The sequence below is a fragment of the Acomys russatus genome, chromosome 6, assembly GCF_903995435.1.
Source record: "Acomys russatus chromosome 6, mAcoRus1.1, whole genome shotgun sequence".
NCBI lineage: Eukaryota > Metazoa > Chordata > Mammalia > Rodentia > Muridae > Acomys > Acomys russatus.
In genome coordinates, this window is record NC_067142.1 from 51,791,027 (window position 1) to 51,812,141 (window position 21,115).

A 21,115-nucleotide genomic window follows, 5' to 3' on the forward strand; every position below is an offset into this window, starting at 1 on the left:
AAGGTTCTTAATGTGTTCGATATAATATGCCCCAAAGGTAATTAATAATCTACGGAGTGACAGACATTTGCTACAAGAGTAAATCTGAGTTCAAATGAAGTACAAAGAACTGAAAAAATCAAGGAGAATGGGAGTTTCCCACAGAAGGAAATGAGCATCAGTAGCATTTGTGATATTTCTAGAAAAAGAAATAAACAGTATTGTAAAAGCCAGGCGGATGAAGTGAGGTCATTCAAGGCTGAAGACACTTTTGGAAAGGCATGGGGTGAGAAAGTATGCTATGCTTAAAAAGTTAAAAGTCATCTCATCTAGGGCAGGAGATACAGCACGTAAGACAGCTCGTAATGACTTGAAAGGACTTGGTGAAGACATGTGGGACTTGACTTCAGAATGCCTTCTTGGGCCTTAGAATCAGCGCTCCATTTTAGAAAAATAAATTCTCAGACATTTACTGACTCCAAAATTGCATAGTTATAAAAAACTGATACCTTGCGGATCTAGAACAACTCAGTATGAATCAGCTCATGAGATACATACTGTTTGCTGAAAGAATCATTATTAAGCAGCAAGTTATGTAAACTTATAATTAGGTATATTAAAAGGAGTTGATACTCAGAATTCACCATATCTTCATGGTGTTACACTTTATTCTTCTACACCCTTCCAAGGTTGTATACATTCTATCTGTGTGATGGAAGCCCTGTACAATGTTGGTCTACTATGCATCTTTTTTTCAAATCCACACTCAACAGTCAGCAGCCTAAAACTGGGTCTGACAGAAGTATTTATATCATGGAAATCAGCAAACACTAAACTCAGAGTCCCCAGTCTCCACCCCTACCCAAGAGCTGGCTTATTAGACAAATACACAGCAGCATATCACTTCTTTAGCTTTCCTTCGTCAGTCAGTAGGAGGGAAAGACACGTGATTCTGATTGAATCTATCCAGAAAAGCAGAAAGGCTCTTCTTAGATAAAAACTAATTTTCAGGTTTAAATTATAGTCATAAAAGTTTTTTTCAAGGCTGGGCGTGGTAACACACACCTCTAGTCTCAGCACTCAGGAGGCAGGGGCAGGCAGATCTCTGAGAGTTCGAGGCCAGCCTGGTCTACAAAGCAAGTCTAGGACAGGAGGACAGGTAGAGTTATTTTGCAGAGAAACCCTGTCTCACACACACACAAAAAAAGCTTTCTTCAGAAGCATATTGGTTTGAATATTTATATTAGAACACTGACTATGAATTGTAAGTGCCTAACACATTATAAATTATCTAGCTGTATTTGGATCTGTTTAGAGGTCAGCTAAGTAGTATCAATTATCAATTATGCTTCACGGATGCATTAAAACATGCAGACAATTCATCTACCAAGGTTTGTAAAAGTAAAGCAAATTCAGGAATGGAACGGAACCGACTTTTTATATTTCAAAAATAAGATGAACATAGAGATTAAAAGACAAGTAGTTTAACGGTAAATTATGCTAGCCACGTTTAAAATAAAATGTTTATGATAAGCTGTGTACTCTACAAGTATTACTTCAACGTTTCCAATAATAACCTATTAATTAGTTTGCTAGTAAGTGAGGATTTGCACAGGTATATATTCATGGGGTCACAAATCGGTGCTTGTCAAATGAGTGTACGTTGTGCAAGGCTTGTGACTGAAAGTTGATGCTCTTTATTACTTACTGAAGAAATAATTAAATGCAAATTATTGTCAGCAGAAAATAAACTAATACTGAAACAAAACACAGTGTGCTAATTTTCCTGCATTTCTAGACTTTTTTTCTCGTGTCTTGACAGTACAATTTTTTAAATGGTACAATGGTTCAAATAGCTCCCTCTTTCTAAGCCCATTTATTCTATGTAATTTCTAGGAGACATACACATGTAGACTTGCTGACTTTTAAAAGAAACACATATTCTTATAGAATATTTCAGAGTCAGTGATATTTTACCTCCCAGACTTCTATGGTGTGCATGTACTACAGTTTGGTCTCATTTTTTATCTTCTCCATTTCCTAATTAAAGAATGCTTCCCCTAAGTCCTCCTCCTTCATCAATATTCAGGGAACACACTGAAGACGTTATCACTTCAGGCAAGCAATTACCCCTTATTCTCTCTTGGCTTACCCTGCTAGTCCACTTTAGCAATGGTGAGACTCACAGAAAATAAAGTCATTGCTATTCTACCAGAAGAGTCTCCTTTACACATCTGTCACATTAGAAGCAGAATAGATGGAATAAATTTGTAGAAATGACAGCTATTGAATTTGAAATAAAAATAAATTTCGTAAGAGTTACATAGCCACAGCCATGAGAGGAGTGGAAGGTGAAGTGTGATAGCCAGAGAACAAGAGCACCACACAGCAACCACTCTCTCTCAGGAAGGGTCGTTACAGTGACACCACGTGAAGGGAGTGAACAGTCTTTTCACTCGAAGATGGATCTGCTCTGATAATGAACACATTTTATCCTAAAAGTAAATAAAAATAAAAATAAAATAGAGCAGTGTACAGAGTGGGCATTGTTTTCAAAGCCCAAGCCTTGGAGTAAACTGAATTATACCTGAGCTTAGCACCTACAAAATCTACATTTATTCTTATAGCCCACAAATCAAACCACTAAATATACAGATAACCTGCAACATATAATAATGTAAAAGCCATACACGCTCAGAAGACATTATAGTGTGCGTTTTGACAGGCTGTATGCTTCATGACACTCTCCCAACAGGTAGCGGCAGTGGGTACAGCCCAGCAGACATGAGGGCATGACTTCAAGCAGCTGCGCCTCCCCAGCACACAGCCATGATGTCTGCTTGGCTGAGTGCACCCACCACATTTCCGCTTACAATAGTCTCAGTACGTACACATTAAGACAAAAATGGGACTAACTAAGCCTAAGAGTGAAAGAGGGAAAGAGAAATAGCAATCCTATTTGAAAAATTTTTGTACCTCAGAGCCCCTCTCACATTCACAGTGACAGGGAAATTCTAGGAGCTAAATAGTGTCATTAAAAATATTTCTAAGATAATGCAGAAAAATAATTTAAAACTATATACAGAGCCTAAGGGAGCGGCTCTGTGGTAGAGTGATGCTCTGCGTGTGTGAGACCTGGATTCAACCTTCACAACAAAGCATGACCCAGCCGGGCAGTGATGTCACACACCTTTAATCCAAGTACTCAGAAGGCAGAGGCAGGCGGATCTTGGTCTTTTCCAGGCAAGACAGGGTTATCCAGTGAGACTCGGTCTCAAAAAAGCCATGCCCACCCCAAAACAAACAAACTATACACATATTATTTCAAATTATTATTGTATATAAAATGATGATTACAGCAGATGACAAAGACGATTATTCCAGACGAGGGAACTCATTTAGCTTTACTGCTGCATATGTGATAATTATAGTAACATATACATATATATATGTGCATATGTGTATATATATGTGTTTGTGTGTATATTTATCCATGTTTTACTTGTAAAATTTCTATATGATTTATTTTTATTTTCAGTGTACGATGCTTGCTGCACTATGTATGACCACCACATGCACGCAGTACCCATGGAGGCCAGAAGCTTGTAAATTTCTTTAAAAGGAGTAGGGAAGAAAGTAGGCAAAGAAAAAATAGTTATCATGGTGATATTTCTAAATGATGTGTTGTTTTTATAATATTAAATTATATAGGAATTCCTTTATTCAATAAAGGGTTATAACTTACATTATTTGAAGATGAACTTCAAAGAAGAATCACGAATGTGCTGAAGAACAAGTAAATGCTATGTCTAAAGAGGAGAGATGGTGTAGACAGACACAATTGTAAGTACAAGCAGAGATCTGTGTGTGGAGAAAGAAAGCAGCGTTTAGGAGAAGCAACAGCCAGGAGCGGCTTCATGATGGAGCTGCTACTTGAACAGACTCCCGAAGAGCCTTCAGGTGAATGGGCTTACGGGTGCAGAGAAAACCATTTCCAGTGAGTGGAAACCACTGATTCAAGATACGACCGTCTGCTGAATGTGAAGCAGATAGTATCCTAGATGCTAGCTACACAGCAGTGAATCTTTTTACTGAAGGGCAGACAAATTTCCTGCCTCGTTGAGTCTTGCTGTTTAGTGTGGGCAGGTAATTACCATATGCACGGATGAACAGGATGATTGCGGCCTCTGAGGAGAACCATGATGAAAGCAGAGGAGGCTGATATGACAGGTGAGCCCTCAGTCAGGGTTGCAGCACAGTGCCCAGGCAAGAGGAGGACTGCGCGCGCGCGAGAGAGAGAGCATGAGTGAGTGAGTGAGTGAGTGAGTGAGTGAGAGTGAGAGAGAGAGAGAGAGAGAGAGAGAGAGAGAGAGAGAGAGAGAGAGAGAGAGAGATATGAAAAACTCAAGCTATGGTGCAGTGTTTTTCTAGCCACCATGTTTAAAAAAGAAAGAAAGAAAGAAAAACAAACAGGCAACGTTAATTTAAACAATATATCTTATTTACTCCATCATATAAAAACATTTTAGTAAATATTTTAGTCAATATAAAATTACTGAGGCATTTTATACTCTTTTTTTATACTAAGCCTTTCACATCTAGTTTGTGTTTTACACTTATGGAATATTTTAATTTACAGTAGACACATTTGGGGACTTGGGTTATAAAGTGTCCAGCACATGAAATCCTAGATTTAAACCCAGCACTAAAGATGGAATGAAGAGTTAGGGAGGGAAGGTGGGCATGGGAAAGAAAAAGAATAGAACAGAAAGAGGAGCGACAAAAAGATAAATAGATGGTGAGGGAAAGATAGGAAGAGAGAGAAAAGAAAAGATAGCTGAGGTAACTCACGCACGCAGCTGAGAGGCCATCAGTCTGTTAAGTAAGCGCCACCCTCTGTTTTATTCCTGAACATTGTTGGGGTGCTGGGATTGCCCCTGTGGGTGCGAGGGACTCTATCAAGAGCGACAGCTCCAGTTCCCAAGTATGCTTTAATTACTCAACGTGGCTGACTAAGGCAATGAGGATGGAGTGCAGAAACATGCTACTATTTTGAGAAGAGAAACGGGAATAATGTTGGATGGTTTAGTGAGATACAGTAAGTATTTTTTAAGGTGGGTATCTCCTGAGCACCTTGATGGGTGGAGTTTAGAGGGGAGGGCCAAGGGCTGACTCCCAGAGCTGACACAGGAAGAGTGGCAGCACAGCACAGGGCAGACACCCTGTTTCTTGACTGGCTGCATGGAGCTTTTGTTTTAGAGAAATAGACACAGAAAGGAGTTGACAGCAAATGATTCCTGTCAGTTTCAAAATGGAAGACAACAAAATGGTCTGTAAGAACCAAGAGGGAAACACTGGGCTTGAGCTTAAACAAGCAACACTTGTAAATTTACAAACTCCTGACACATGTACATATCTACAATGCCATGAACCCCAGCATTTGGGAGACCTAAGCCACACAGAGACACCCCTGTCCCCTCAAAAACAAAAAACCCCAAACAGCAACAATGGAGACTTCCAAGATGGTTTTACTGGGGGAAAAACTACCAAATATTTAAAGAACACACATTTTTGTACAATTCCTTCCAGAAAGCAGAGAATACTTTTCTATTAATTTTACGAAGCCAGCTTCACTCTAAGAATGAAATCAAGGGCTGTATGAAAAAAGAAAAATACAGACCATTATTTCTCATGCATATGGAGGAGAAATCTTTAAGAAAATAATAGGAAATTGAACTCAGTAATATATGACAAATTCTATACCACGATTGAGGTGGATTTATTCTATGGACATAAAGCTGATTCTATATTTAAAAATTAATCAAGGTAATGTACAAATAAGTCATTGATGACTTTCATCTATTCATAGTAAAGGACTCTCAGAAAAGATCAATAGAAAAGGATTTCCTAATAAGACCCCTCCCGCTAGCAAGACTGTCATGTCAGTCTTCTGAGCTCTCAAATAGAGCAAGCACGTCTACTCTCACCACTCTAACACAGTACTAAGTTTATCAGCCACTTCAGTAAGACAGCTGAAGAAACAAAAGGTACACCTGTCAAAAGGACTAGAGATGTGACAGGGTTACCTAATGGGGGTTGGGGTGGGGGAAGCTAACAGAGCCAGAAGTGGCTTTAATCCCAGCACTTGAGAGGCAGAGACAGATGCATCTCTGTGAGTTTGAGGCCAGCCTGGTCTACAGAGTGAGTTCCAGGACAGTCAGGACAATACAGAGACCCTGATTGTTTTTTGTTTGCTTTGTTTTGTTTTTTAAAATCACAACTACCAGGTGTTGTTATCCATCTCTATGATAAATACACTGCTATAAAATACAGGGTATACTTGTGCAAATGAACATATTTTCTATCTTGACTGTACTAATATCCTAATTACAATGTTGGAGAAAACTGTAAAGGGTACAACATATACAAATTGTATATACACACTTTAGAATATATAATAAATATATACTAAGATATAAAAAGTTATTTATGTGTATGTGTGTATCTGTCACACGTGTGTGAGCACCTGTGGAGGTCAGAAATAGACACTAGATTCCCTGGAGCTGGAGTTACAGGTGGAACTAAACTCTGGTACTTGGAAAGAGTATCAAGTGTTCTTAGCTGCCAACCCATCTCTCCAGCCACAGTAAATATATCTATTTAAAACATTACTGTAAAGCTACAGTTTTAAATATTTTAAATATTTTAAAACTGTCAAAAAAGTAAAATTCCCAAAATATGGTATTATTTACAAACTCTCAAAAAAAACCTCTCCACATATAAAATATGCATGCACAATCATAAAGTAAAAATTACAGATTTTTGATTAAAGAAATAAAAGAATGTCTAAATAAACATATGGTATAGTATGTTCACAGACAAGATGTTCTTAAACTGATAAGCAGGTTCAACATAATTCTAAAATTAATAACAAAAGGCAAAGGAATTAAAATAGGCAAACAACCTAGAAAAAGAATAGTAAAGTAGTCTACCAAACAATTTTTTGTTTGTTTGCTTTTTTGTTTTTCGAGACAGGGTTTCTCTGGGTAGCCCTGGCTATCCTGGACTCGTTTTTATAGACCAGGTTGGCCTTCAACTCACAGAGATCCGCCTGTCTTAGCCTCCCAAGTGCTAGGATCAAAGGTGTGCCCAACTACGCCTAGCTCAGTCTACCAATTTTGAGATTTAGTATGCAGTTCCAGAAATCACGTCAGTGTGGTACTGGCAAACACCAAACACAAAGAAGAGCCCCAGAATGGACCCACACAAAAATGCCCAGTTGATTTTGACAGGTGTGAAAGCTGACATTCAACAGAACACTGCCAGCCCTTCCCAACAACATTAGTGCCACATAAATACTAGTGCCATATAAACTTTGCTTCATAACTTAAACACAGAAGTTAGGTCAAAACAGACCACAGATAAACTTGCAAAACATCAAAGTAGGACACAGATAAAAACATAAGCCTGAGATAAAAAAGAAAACCTCAGACTTAGGCCTAGGCAAACGTTGTTAGTCTTAAGACTAAAACACATGGAAAGGGTGCAAATGGGAACACACACACAATTTGTTGTTTGTTTATTTGTTTGTTTGTTTTTTTCTGAGACAGGGGTTGCATAGCCACCCTGGAACTCAATCTGTAGACCAGGCTAACCTCAAACTCAGAATCCTCCTGACTCAACTTCCACGTGCTGTGATTACTGGTGTGTGTGACCACAACCAGCTGTACAGCTCTTGATGACGGAAACAGAATAGTGTGTGTGTAAGTGACAAGGACAGGGAGGGCCACGCAACAGATTTAGATTTTTAATTCAGTTTTCTTCGGTTTAGTCTTTCTGTACCAGTTGTGAAATGTGTTGAATGGCTTTAATATCCTCCTTTATTTCCTAAGTGTTGTTTTTCCCATGTAAACAGGTGAAATTCTGCCTTTAAAGAGAATATGCTCTAGGGTTTCATTCAAAACCGTTAAAAAATATATAGAAAGACACAAATGCAAATGCTGTGTCAATGAGATATTTGGGTGATGAGAAGATTTTTATGTTTTCCTATTAACTGGAATTGAAGCACCATTTTACTATATTAAACAAACATTCCTTCAAATTTTTGATAGAAATCATATCCTGTACCTTATTCAAGGTATCACTGAACAGGCCAATGTTGTAGCTCAGTCTAAGTATGTGTTAGCATGCTCAAGACTTTGGGTGTAGCCCCGTGTGTGTGTGTGTGTGTGTGTGTGTGTGTGTGTGTGTGTGTGTGTGTGTGTGTGTGTGTGCGCGCGCGCGCGCGCGCACGCGTGCATTCTAAGAGGAATATAGGTGACAGGTCTTTGTTTATTAGCATAATAGCAACTTCCCCTAATTTTTCTGATATTTGCTTTAAGACATATTTTATTGAAGCTGGAGAGATGGCTCAGTGGTTAAGAGCACTGGCTGCTCTTCCAGAAGACTTGAGTTCAATTCCCAGTACCCACACGGCAGCTCACAACTGTCTGCAACTCCAGGTCCAGGGGACTCTGATACCTTCACACCAATATGCATACACGCGCGCGCACACACACACACACACACACACACACACACACACACACACACACACACACATATTTCTTTTGTTTTATGTGTGTGGGTGTTTTGCCTGCATGTATGTCCGCGTACTACCTGTGTGCCTGGTGCCGTGGAGCCTAGGACATAGGATCCTTTGGAACTTGAGTTACAGACTACTTGTACGGATCCATATAGATGCTGGGCATCAAACCTGGGTCTACTGGAAAAGGCCAGTGCTTTTAACAGTCAAGCCATCTCTCCAGCCCCTGATATTTAAGACCATAAAAAGAAACAACAGAAGCCGGATGTGGTGGCGCACGCCTTTAATCCCAGCACTTGGGAGGCAGAGGCAGGCGGATCTCTGAGAGTTCGAGGCCAGCCTGGTCTACAAAGGGAGTCCAGGATGGCCAAGGCTACATAGAGAAACCCTGTCTTGAAAAACCAAACCAAACCAAACCAAAAACAAAAAACAGAAAACAAAACAAACAAACAAACAAAAAACCAGAGCTCTGGCCAGTAAGATGACTCATTAGCGTAGGGAGCGAGGGCATACACCTGTAATTCCAGCACTCAGGGAGGCAGATCTATGCAAGTTCGAGGCCAGCCTAGTCTACAAAGTGAGTCCAGGACAGCCAAAGCTACATAGAGAAACCTTGTCTTGAAAAACAAAAACAGAAAGACTCAGTAGGCAAAAACATTTGTTATGAAAGCCTGACCACCTGAGTTTGATGCCCAGAACCCACGTAAAGGTAGGAGGAGAAAGCATACTCCACAGAGTTGTCTTATGACACGCACACAACAGCACGCACATGCTCCCTTATTACAAACAATAATACTGAAATAAAAATTTAAAAAGAACACAATGCTAAGCAAATTAAGCATGCTAAATCATTTCCCTCCTACTTGAAATAGCATTAGTGTTTCTGTTTTCCTCTAACTCATAGGTAACTTTTCTTTTCTGGAAGAGGGGAACTTGTTTTCATATCTGAGCTGATCCCGCACGTTTTGGAAAAAAAAAAAAAAATGCTAATCCTGTCAGTGTGACAGGCAAGCTCCTGGCTCGGTGCTCTGTGGATGTGGTGATTAAGACAAAGAATCCAGATATGGTGTATTTTTTTTAATAAACAGAGCTTGCATTATTCTTGCTCACTGTATTTGTGCACTTTCTCAACTACAGCTTTGTCACATGAATGACAAAGTGTCACACCACTTTACCTGACTGGCTCTGTTGCGTTTACCCAGTGTCACTGGGTAGTGCACAGGGCATTCTACAAACTTTGAAGGAAGGATGGTACAACACAAAAAATCCCAAAGTGTGCTGTGAATTCCAACTTTGTCAGCCTGTGCTGGCTCATGGTGGAGGTACACCATTACGCATGTTCATACCCTAGGGTCGTCTACTTCCTAGGTGGAGGACTTTGACAATATCTTAACCACTGTTTGAATTTCCTTCTCCATAGGATGTCTGGGATTACAAGTGTGTGCCATCACACCTGACTTTAGATTGTGATACTGCCACTCACTGTTCTTTATCTAGTTTTTGTAGGTGATGGCATTATCCTCTGGCAAGCTACTGAGTAATGTTTCATGTACTGCAGCTACTAAGCCTGTTGTAAATGTGTTACATTATTTTTTTTACTATATAATGCCATGCACATGTCTTAATTTTTCCCAAGTATGCTACTTATTCTAGTTATGGAAAGGGATTTACTAGAACAAAAAGTACATATTTTGTTTTTTGAGACAGGGTTTCTCCTTGAAGCCCTGGGTATCCTGGAACTCACTCTGTACACTGGGCTGGCCTCGAACTCACAGAGATCTGCCTGCCTCTGCCTCCCAGCTGCTGGGATTAAAGGCATGCACCACTACATCTGGCTAAAAGGTATATTTTTAAGACTCTTAAACAAAATAACCAATTGCTTGAGAGTGAATATTCACTATTCTATACCTTTACTCAAAATGAACATCATCACTCATCAAATAATACTTTAATTTGCATTATTCTGCCATCAGTGAACTGAAACATTGTTCATGCTTCTTTTTCTTTTTGCAAAATTATGTTTATGTCCTCCATCAATTAAGGAATCAATTTAAATTGTTTTACATATAATGGTAGATGAGATTACAGCTGAAAAATATTGCTTCCCTTCAGCTCATTCTTCTTTTTTTTAAAGTTTTTTTTAAAAGATTCTTTTAAAATTTTATTTTATGTGTGAGTGCTCTATCTACATATACATCTGCAGGCCAGAAGAAGGCATTGGGTAATATTATAGATGGTTGTGAGCCACCATGTGGTTGCTGGGAACTGAACTCAGGACCTCTGGAAGAGCAGTCAGTGCTCTTATCCACTGAGCCATCTCTCCAGCCTCTCTTTAGCTCATTCTTATTTCCAAGGCAAGAAGATTCTTTGCCTCAGTGATGTTGGGTTTCTTATTAGCTTTAGCCTTAGACAGGACAGGCTTCCTTTGGACCTACCCCGAGTGGCTTCCTTTGGCTAACAAGAAGTCAGCAGACAGCAAGGAAAGAAGCTTTAAATGTACATGTGTAACAAGACTTGCTCTCCTCAGCGCCATGTGAGGGGCCTCCCTTGGTAAGTGCTGCTCCATGAGGTGGAGCTACAGAACGAACACACACGGGACAGACCCACTCCCAACTGATAGGGCGAGCTAAGCACAGACAAAATAGGACAGAAGCAGTAAATTCATTGTTTGTTAGTGACAGTATCAATGTAAAGTTGTATGTATAGATTAAAAATGAAAATTTTAAATTCTTCTCTAGTCTGAAAATTCTCTCCAATCATACACTATTGTGTAAGTTGATTCAAGTAATTTTCACCTTTGCGTCCTTTAAGCAGCAAAAATCTTATGACTTCTGAGCAATAAAATATTATAGCACTTTAAAAAATTTAAACTATTATGCATACATATTGCTGAAGCAACATAATTTATATAAAACTGCTGTTTTTATGAGATATAATGACAATTATGAAAACCAAGTGACAAAAGAACTAAAATGGCATTAAGGTGTCAGTATGTGTGTTACTTTTTAAAAGTCTTTAAAGTGACAAGAAAGGTAAAGGTTTAATTTATTCAAAGCTACAATGAATATTTAAAGCAATTTATATAAAAACAATTTTTATATAAATGACTTATATATAGAAACAATTATAGCCATTTGAAAATCAGCACAATGGCAGCAGAAAATGGCAAAGAACATTTATTAAATTATTAATTAGAAGAAAATGATCTTATTTTTGGTTTTCTGTTATCAACAGGTCTTTAGCCCATCTTATTTAGATAGACCATAAAACAGTTTTTCCTCTGTGAGGAAATTACAACAGAAATATATTAACTTCCAAAATGGCTACTATTTTGAGCTACTTTCAATAGTAAGACAAAACGAGAACAATTATACAAGTGAATTTTTTTAATAAAACGTATGTCTTTTAAAGTTAATGGAATAAAAATTTCCTTAGAGAATTAAAAAACACAATTACTGTTTCTATTTTAATAAAAGAAGATTAAAATGTGGACTAGAAGCCTATTATTCAGGGCAGCAAGAGGGTAGCAACTGGCTGTACCCCAGAGAAGCAGCACATCAGGACTGTGTGTGCCCCCTCAAAATAATGAAGCGGGCACTGCTCCGAAGGTACTGCCTGCTGCCGAGGAAACCTCACTGGGAGGCTCAGCACCTTTCAGAATGCACAAAGAAATCCAGACGAGATCTGGGCACCAATAATACTGATGAAAATGAACTCTAGAGACAAACTCTTTCAAAATTTTTAGTAGCCAATCTCACCCCCAACTCTGAAAAGTCTCAGGAAATGTGAAGTGTAGATCCCCCTTCATATATTTACATGAGAAGCGAGGTTCTAACACCACTAAGAATTTATGAGTGTTATAGACTGTTGGAGGTTACAAATGCAATACAATCTGATGAAGTTCTCTCTCTTTACAACTTGTTAGAAGCAGTAACATCACGTCTTCCTGCTACTGTGCTTCCCAAAGACCTTTACTTATAACGCCAACCTCAGGGAAACCAAAATCCATTTAAAATACGTCCCCACCTCCTCCAATCCCAATTCCAAGAAAACACTTGTAGGAGTTGTTGAAAATGTGGTCATGTAATGAAATACAAATTTTTAAACACAAAGGTTGTCTGCTAGCTGAATTCCTTTGTCTCTAAAAAAAATCAATGATACAAAAGAAAATGTACTGACTTATTTCAAATGTGCTTCTTTTTTAATACAACAAAAGAGGCCTAAATGAAATATGATTAATCTTCCTAAATGGGCTACCTAAGCCCTCACCTTCTAAAAAAGGATTCTAGGTGCATACACCTCCATTTTTACAAATCATGAAGCATAACATAAGAAACAACCTGGGTAGCAATTTTGAAAGTGTACTTAATATACTGCTGTTACTATGGTAACCCTGCAGGCTAGTTCTTTGAAAAGACTTAGATCAGAATCTGAACAAGGTTATGTCATGATCTTTTACTCTTCTCTCCTCATAAATGAATCTTCTGCAACAGCACACACAATCAATAGAAAAGTATCTACATAATTAGTCATTTTGAATTGATTCTTTTGACTCAGTCATTATTTCTAAAGTCTTTGTTTTCTTACAATTCTGTCCAAGAAAATAAGATAACGTAGGGCTGGGGACACAGCTCAGCTGTAGAATGTGTGTCTAGCATACACGAAGCCCCGAGTTTGATGTCCCATCGCCTCATCAAACTGGGTGTTGTTGTGCATTCCTGTAATCTCAGCACTCAAGGAGGCGGAGACAAGAGGACCAGAAGCCCAAAGCCATCCTTGCTACATAATGAATTTGAAGTTAGCCTGAGCTATGTGAGGCCCTGTCTTTAAAAAAATTCTTTCATGTGAGACCTTGTCTGTTTTTTTGGTTTTGTTTGTTTGTTTGTTTTTGAGGCAGGGATTCTCAGTGTAGCCCTGGCTATCCTGGAACTGTCTCTGTAGACCAGGCTGGCCTCAAACTCAGAGATCTGCCTGCCTATGCTGGGATTAAAGGCATGTACCACCACCCATCATGAGACCCCAACTTAAACAAACAAACAAACAAAAGATGAGAGAGAGAGAGAGAGAGAGAGAGAGAGAGAGAGAGAGAGAGAGAGAGAGAGAGAGAGAGAGAATTAAACTTGATCACAATTCTAATGTCAAAATTTTGTCATTCTAAGTTCTAGGCTTTTTGGCACAAAAATTTAATGATATATTCAATATGCAGCAATCATAAACTATTTTAAAGACTTTAGGGATATGATCAACATAAATAATAAATGGTCTCTCTAAAGAGTGGACACATGTGCACTCAGTGCGTGAGCTGCTGTACTTGTATGAGCTGAAGGAGAAACCCTTCCTGGCTGACACCTGCTCTTTCAACCCTCAACGCAGGTCCCAGAAGCTTCTCTTAGGAATCTGTATAAAGGAAGTGTACATCACCACATAGTCAGCAAAGGGAGTGGCCTTTCATCTTCCTATCTACCTGACTCATGTAGCACATCAGAGTCTATAATGTGATTTCAGAAGCAATGCTTACAATAAATCTGTGAAGTAAATGGACATAGGCCTTATTGTCTCCACTTCAAAGACTGGGTGGGCTTCGTGCAAAACAAAAGCAGCCATGACAAATGAGGCCAGGGTGAACGGAAGTAGGAAATAGGACTGCTTCTACCCTCAGACTGCAAGGTGGGGCTGGGATGAGACCTGCGAAACAGTGATTGCCTGGCACTCCACACTCTGAGCCCTGAGCATGATCACAAAATAGAAATAAGAGCCCAGGTATGGTGGCTCACATCTGCAATCCCAGCACTTGGGTGGGAGAGGCAGGGGCATTAGAAGTTCAGGTTCACTCTTAGCTACATGTCATCTGGACGTCATTGCTCACCTGTGGCCCATCAGGCTGGGTCAGAGATCTGTGATAAGAGTTTTTCTGGCATTCTACCTATCAAAATAGAACTCTATTTTGAAGCCTTTCAAAACATGCAGTTTTAAGCCCCCATAAAATGTACTTTTTTTTTTTTTTTTTAAGGTTTTTCGGGACAGGAAATTTTACCATTTTAACCATTCCTTAGTATAGCAGCTCAACAAAGCTCAATTGTTCTAAAACAGATGTGGGGAAAAATTGTCGTAGCACCTTGTAGTGAAAGGATACAATTTGCTATCTTTTTGTTTGTTTGTTTGAGAAAAGGATATAATTTAATATCAGTTTACATATATGTGTAGCAGATAAGTCATCAAAATATAAAAATATATCAATGTAAAATTCTGTCATATTAAAATATAATTTGATAGGAAATATATATGTTTAAAAAAATTATGATGGATCAAAGGCCCTATGATATTGGGGACAGAACTTATTATTTCCATACATGCCACTGTGCAATGCAGAGGTCAGACAACAACGCGAGGGAGCCAGTTCTCTCCTTCTAGTATGTGGTACTCAGGGACTGAACTTGGCTTAGCAGCAGGTGCCTTTACCTGAGAAGCCATTTACTGGCCCATCCTAGCCTTTGTACTTTTTCTTATTAATTTATTTGAAGAATCTCATGCATGCCTAGTTTATGCTCTGCTGAGGACTGAGGACAGGGCTTCATGTATGGTAGGTGAGCTATGGTTGCTGCCCATTACACTTCTTGTTTTGAGACAGGGTCTCTCACTATGTTGCTAGGCTGGCCTAAACTCACTCTGTAACTAAGGGAGGCCTTGAGCTTGTGGTCCTTTTGTTATTGGTCTCTGTATAACTTAAAGTTCCCAGGAAAGAAAAGAAAAGCCATACTGGCGTTAAAAAGATTCTATGAGGCTGAATGGCTGAATTTCGTGGTTGCAGATAGTGTTGGGGACGGGGAACTAGATTACCTTAGCCTGCCGTTAGTCCCTTTAAAGGCCACTCCCTGTCTACTCCTGTGTCTGAACGTCCCTGTGACTATCAAAATTTTTCAAATGAATTCTTTGTGTGTGTAGAGAGTTTGGCATCAGTATCTTCCTATATCACTCTCTACCTTATTTTTTGAGATAGGGTCCCTAATTTAACCTGGAACTCAATGATATGATTAACCTAAGCGGCAGGCCAGCCACCGTGTCTATCTCCCCAGTGCTGGGATTGTAGGTATCTGTTGCCATGCCCATCTTCACATAGGCACTGGGGACCACACTCGGACCCTCAAGTTTATGCAGAAAGCACTTTACAGAATGAGTTATCACTATAGCCTGGAAATGTATTCTTAGCAGAACACTAGCCCCTAGCAACCTATAAGCTAAAATGTCATCAGACAACATCCCAGACCCATATAGAGTTTCCTTTGGTCTGATGGAGCCTGCTTACCTGCAATCACCACCATGTATTCAGTAAGTTGTTTGATTTAGGATTTTCCTTTATTCTGTAACTAATAAAATCTCATGTAACCACTGCCAGGGAAACACATCTTTCAAGACAACCTGACTCTGTACTCCCAGGCTACTGCCACTTATATTTGACTAAAGAATAAATTATCTTTTATTTCCTGAGGTGAGGGCTGTTTTCTGTCAATAGCAACAACAGCCCTGGCAACTTTCAGCTTCTTAATGAATGTATTATTAGTATAAAATATTCACCCAAAATAATAGTACTAGTTTTTACCTAAGGCGGGAGGAAAATGTTACTAAAAATTTAGTAAAAGGAGCCATAAAGCATCTTGTATAATTGTCAAATTTATAAGTTCTCTAACAGTAACTTTATAAATCATGGTGCATCCTGGTACTGACTAGTGGCATTCCTCATCAAGAATTAGAATTACGGGAGCTTTGGGGATGTGTTTCCTTTACTGAGGTACTCAATTAAATTCTACCATTTAACAAGAATGGCTACATGGTACCAAAATTATTGGCTACATTTATCAATACTATTCTAAGCACAGAATTTATGTCATAGTGTGTATGCTCAGTGGCACCAATCTCATGGTATTAACAATGCTTTCACCTGTCATGACATCAGATATATGTTAGAGCAACAGCAGTTTTGTACCACTGAATACACCTCCAAGATACAGCCTCTAGAAAAAAGGTTACTGAAAACAATTTATCAGGGTATTTTTAAAGCATTCTACTAATTTCCGTTAGTCAAGAGTTCTTCGCCACCCACGGATGAGAAGGTGTGGGCTGATAGTGTCCACTCAGCAGACAAAGAAGGAATGCATGTTAGTGAAAAGAAGGGAAAACACTGATTGACAGTTCTTGGGAAAAGGTTAAAAATTCAAAAGGAGCGTCTGCGTGTAGCTCAGAACTTAAAAGCTTTTTCTTTCTTCCCAACAGAAGAGCAGTGGCAAGTAATAGCAGGTTGCCATGGAGACAAGAAACTAGAGGGATCAGAGAACTCAATTTGCAGTTAAATGGGCTGGAAACAATCCTTACTAGTTGGTGAAAGGAAACGATTAAAAATATATTTGATTGCCAGAGGGAATCTTGTTCACCTAGAAATTTCTTAACCTCATTAATGAACAAGAAAATCTAAAAAAAAAAAACCAAACCCTCAAAACCAGTAAATGAAAACCCAAGGCAAAACCCAAGGTAAAGGTAAAACTACCACTGAGCATAAGTCAGGATTTCAAACATTATCACAGTTCTTCCTATTTGATTGACTGTGATTTTTGTTGATGATATTTGGTAGTATTCATTGAAATGGGACTAAAACTGTGTTCAAGGTAAAACTGCAGTAACCAGGGGCTGGAGCCACAGCGGAAACCAGCAGCACAGATGGTAAAGTCCAGAGCAACAGATTCAAACAGTAACACCTCAGATTTTAAAGTCCCAGCATACCTTTGTGAGTGCTGTAAAGCGCTGCAAACGTCACGGTGAAAAACGTCGTGGAGTATTTGCCAGCGTTCACTAAATGAGGAAAGGCCCTCTTGGTGTCACGGTACCGGCGCAGGCACTGGATGAAGCGAAGCCAGGCAGGAATGCACTGAACAATGGCTCGCACACCATAGGTATATCTGTGGCAAAACTCTGGCTCTGTGAAGAAGTCAAAGAACAACAATCACAATCTAAAAGAACGAACTGTTGACACATTTAGCCACACAAGACAGCTTCCCATCACAGGCCCATAAAAACCTGCTCTGTTCCGTGACTTTAAACACATGGGAGATCTACAAATACACAGGTACCCTGACAGTTTTGTGAATGCTGTAAGTTCCTATGAAGCATACACCCAGAGTCCATGTCCCGTGGCTTCCCTTCTAACCGAGCACAAGCCTAGGGCTCATTCATGGTCGTCATGGCTTCTTTGGTGTGGTCTCTGTTTTGGAGACAGGATTTCATTGTGCAGCTCAGGCTGAACTGGGACTTACTGTCCTGTGGGTTCAGCCTCCTGAAGTGCTGGGACTGCAGGTGCATGGGAGGCCGCCACACCCAATTTGTCATTATCTTTACTGAATGCATGCTACATCATCTGTCTACACTGGATCTTTGTTAGGAATGCAAACCTCCTAACTACACAAGCGGCATTAGCTAAGAGTGGGAAAAGAGCCAGAAGAGTCAAGGTTTCAAATAAGATTTCTGAATTGACCACAACTTTCTCAGGGCTCTTGACCTGACCTGATTCTAAGCAATCAGTACTTCGATCACTGGCTCTTACAATGGCATCCTGAGCATTTCTGCGAGGACAAATTGTTAGCACACTAGCATTTGTGATACAGCTGCCAACAGATAGGAATGTTGAGAAATAACTGCAGAATTCTTTAAGTGTAAGTTGTAAATTTCTTGGCAAATGGATGGCTAAAATCATAACACAATTTAAGCGCCAAATTATTTCAGACAAGGAGATTGCTAACAGAGTGCCAAGCACATTTAATTAAATCTGTAATGTTATTGGATGCATTTTCATCATGACCTTAACTGTCGCAGTTCTCATTCCCGTATTTCTTGGTTTATGCTGGCAATTGAGTAGTGTGAATATAAAATCATACCCTACCTTGTGAATTATTTGGCAACAGGCCCTTACTCTCATCCCATTTGAGCTCAAAACTGTAGAAGCAGATCATATATTCCAGGTCCATGAGTATCACTGACAGGCTGTTCAGCTGATCGGCCAGCCAGAAATCAGCAAAGCCTACCTTATGAAAGGGAGCTGTAAATACTCGAAACTGAGAAAAAGAGAGAGAGAGAGAGAGAGAGAGAGAGAGAGAGAGAACAAAAAAACTGAGAAAACATAGAAACAGGAAAACCGGTATTCATTTCTCCAGTTCACGGCTGACCATTCAGACTGACTACTGATAAAAAAGGAGCCAATAAAGCATAGATCTACACAAAGCCCAGACAGCAAGGCTGGGTTAAGTAGGAAAGGAAATGCTGAATGCAACACTGAAAGGAAAACTGTGTATGTGCTGAGTGTATGGGGGTGTTGATAGGAATAACCACACGTAAAAAACAGACAGCAAGAGGAGGGAGGATAGACTAGGCACAGCGGTTCAGTCCTGTTGGCCCAGCATTGAAAAGGCACACACTTGAGGCCAGCCTGAGCTACAGAGTAAGACCCTGGAGCTCCCCCACCACACGCACACAAAGTGTTGGAAGTACAGAGAGGAAAGCTAATGTTAGGCTACAAAGCTAAATTTGCTGGACAGGGGAACACAAGCTCTTTTTTTTTTTTTTTAACCTATAAAAGACAGGAAGGGCCAGGTGGTGGCACACACCTTTAATCCCAGCATTCAGGAGGCAGAGGCAGGCGATCTCTAGTTTAAGGCCAGCCTGGTCTCCAGAGCTAGTTCCAGGACAGCCAGGACTACACAGAGAAATTCTGTCTCAGAAAAACCAGAAAAACAAAAAAAGACAGGCAGAGAAGGGCGATTACATCATTGGTGGCACAACACATCTTCTAACCCAAATGACAGTCTTACAGCGCTGGGTTTCTAACCCAGAATCTTATGCAAATAAGACAAGCATTCTATACTGAGTTGCATTCCTAGCCTATGCAATATTGATTTCACTAATGTAATGGTAATGGCTGTTTTCACCCTGTAATTTCCACAAAATCATCCTTCTTGCCACTGTTCTGCAAACAATGATAAATCTATTAAGCAAGCATAATGAACACTAACTCATGCAATATATGTTCTGAGGCTTTATGGAATAGGACAGCTCAATCTTTATAACAGTTCTTTTCTTAAGGGGACTAAGTTGAGACAGACCTCACAATGTAGCCCAGGCTGGCTTCTAACTTCTGCCTTTACCCATTAAGTGCTAGGATCTCACAGGCATTAGCACCATGCCCAACTTTCTCATAGCAATTCCAAAGCTAAGTCCTGCTGTTATTCCCATAAACACAAACTCATCTTGACTTGTTCTGTATAAACCTGTTAAGGACATCCTGGCATTGCAGAGAAGAGAAGCATTAGGCACCAGTGCAATCACCAGAAATAAACTCAAGGTGTTCAGATGAACCTGTATGATCGGAGTATGGGCGCAGAGAGCTTTTATCTTTGTCCTGTCAGACTCCCTTGATTTTATTATACATACAGAAGAAAATGTATAATAATGCATTCCTCTGACACAGTAGCAATTTTGAAAATGAATTTAAATTTTTAGCTCTCTGGATGTATAGCTGTATTCATTTAGTAGAGAAATTCAACCTAGGAATGTATAGCAACCCCTTTCTCAGAGATGGCTGGTCCTTTCTATTCATTCCATAAGCATTCGCTTCAGAAGATATATGATTACATAGTATGAACCAACCCTGGACTGCTATAGCAGATAGGGTATGAAACCAGACGAGGAAACAGTAATAACAGGCTTTACGATGCTGGTTCTGAAGCTGGCATCTTTTGATTCCATGACTCATTCTCTTGAGATCTCTTTTATATTTCTATGAGTTTAAAAAGCCAGGTCACCAGCTATATTATTGCACCATAGGGTCCAGATGGAGGACACTTCTTTACAGGCTGGGGGTAGAATGCAGAGGGAGAAAGAAGTCTTAGCCAGTGATGTAGGAGATTCTGGTGTGAGCCTTTGTAATATTTTGAGATACTCTAGGGCGTAGAATAGACTTAAATATTTCAAAGAAACAAAGGCATGAGGATAATTTCCAATGTAATACCAAAAGATCAGAAAGTCTAAATCTCTAGTAGTTGACTTTTTCAAAACCGGCAGCCTGGGGGAAATTTGTTCCTTCTGATATGTGACAAACTCCCATTACTCTTATATAATTGCCAACTGCATCCTCAAAATCTGGCCAGTACAAAACGTTTCTGTAAGTGCAGCAAATGAATGCAATGCAGCCAAAGGGGGGGGGGGTGTGAAAATTAAAAACAAACTGGAATGAAGGGAAATTTTCAGAAAAGAGAAAGAAGGGTTGGTCAAGGATTGTGGAAGTGTAGATTAATAAAACATAGTATCTACTCTCGGTGACCTCCAAGGACTACAAGACCCGTAGTCTAGTTGGGCGAATAAATGTACAGAGATGTGACAGCACCCAAGACAAGTGCCACCACAGAGACACAGTGCTATCACAGGTGGGGCTCGAGGGAGGACAGGCCATACCTAACTGACATTTATACACAACCAACTTCATTTCAGGTTTACCTGAATCTTCCTTCTAAATGG

At 39.6% G+C, this 21,115-nt stretch overlaps 1 protein-coding gene across 1 annotated transcript in view; it reads right to left on the reverse strand.

Moving 5' to 3' along the window:
• Nucleotides 1-21,115, reverse strand: part of Xpr1 (xenotropic and polytropic retrovirus receptor 1) — a 133,115-nt gene that overhangs the window by 13,371 nt on the left and 98,629 nt on the right. Inside the window, exons 10-11 of the mRNA XM_051147614.1 lie at nucleotides 18,489-18,660; nucleotides 17,336-17,530 (exon numbers count right to left, since the gene is read on the reverse strand). Of these exons, the coding sequence (XP_051003571.1) occupies nucleotides 17,336-17,530; nucleotides 18,489-18,660 (367 nt within the window). The remainder of the gene's footprint in view (nucleotides 1-17,335; nucleotides 17,531-18,488; nucleotides 18,661-21,115) is intronic.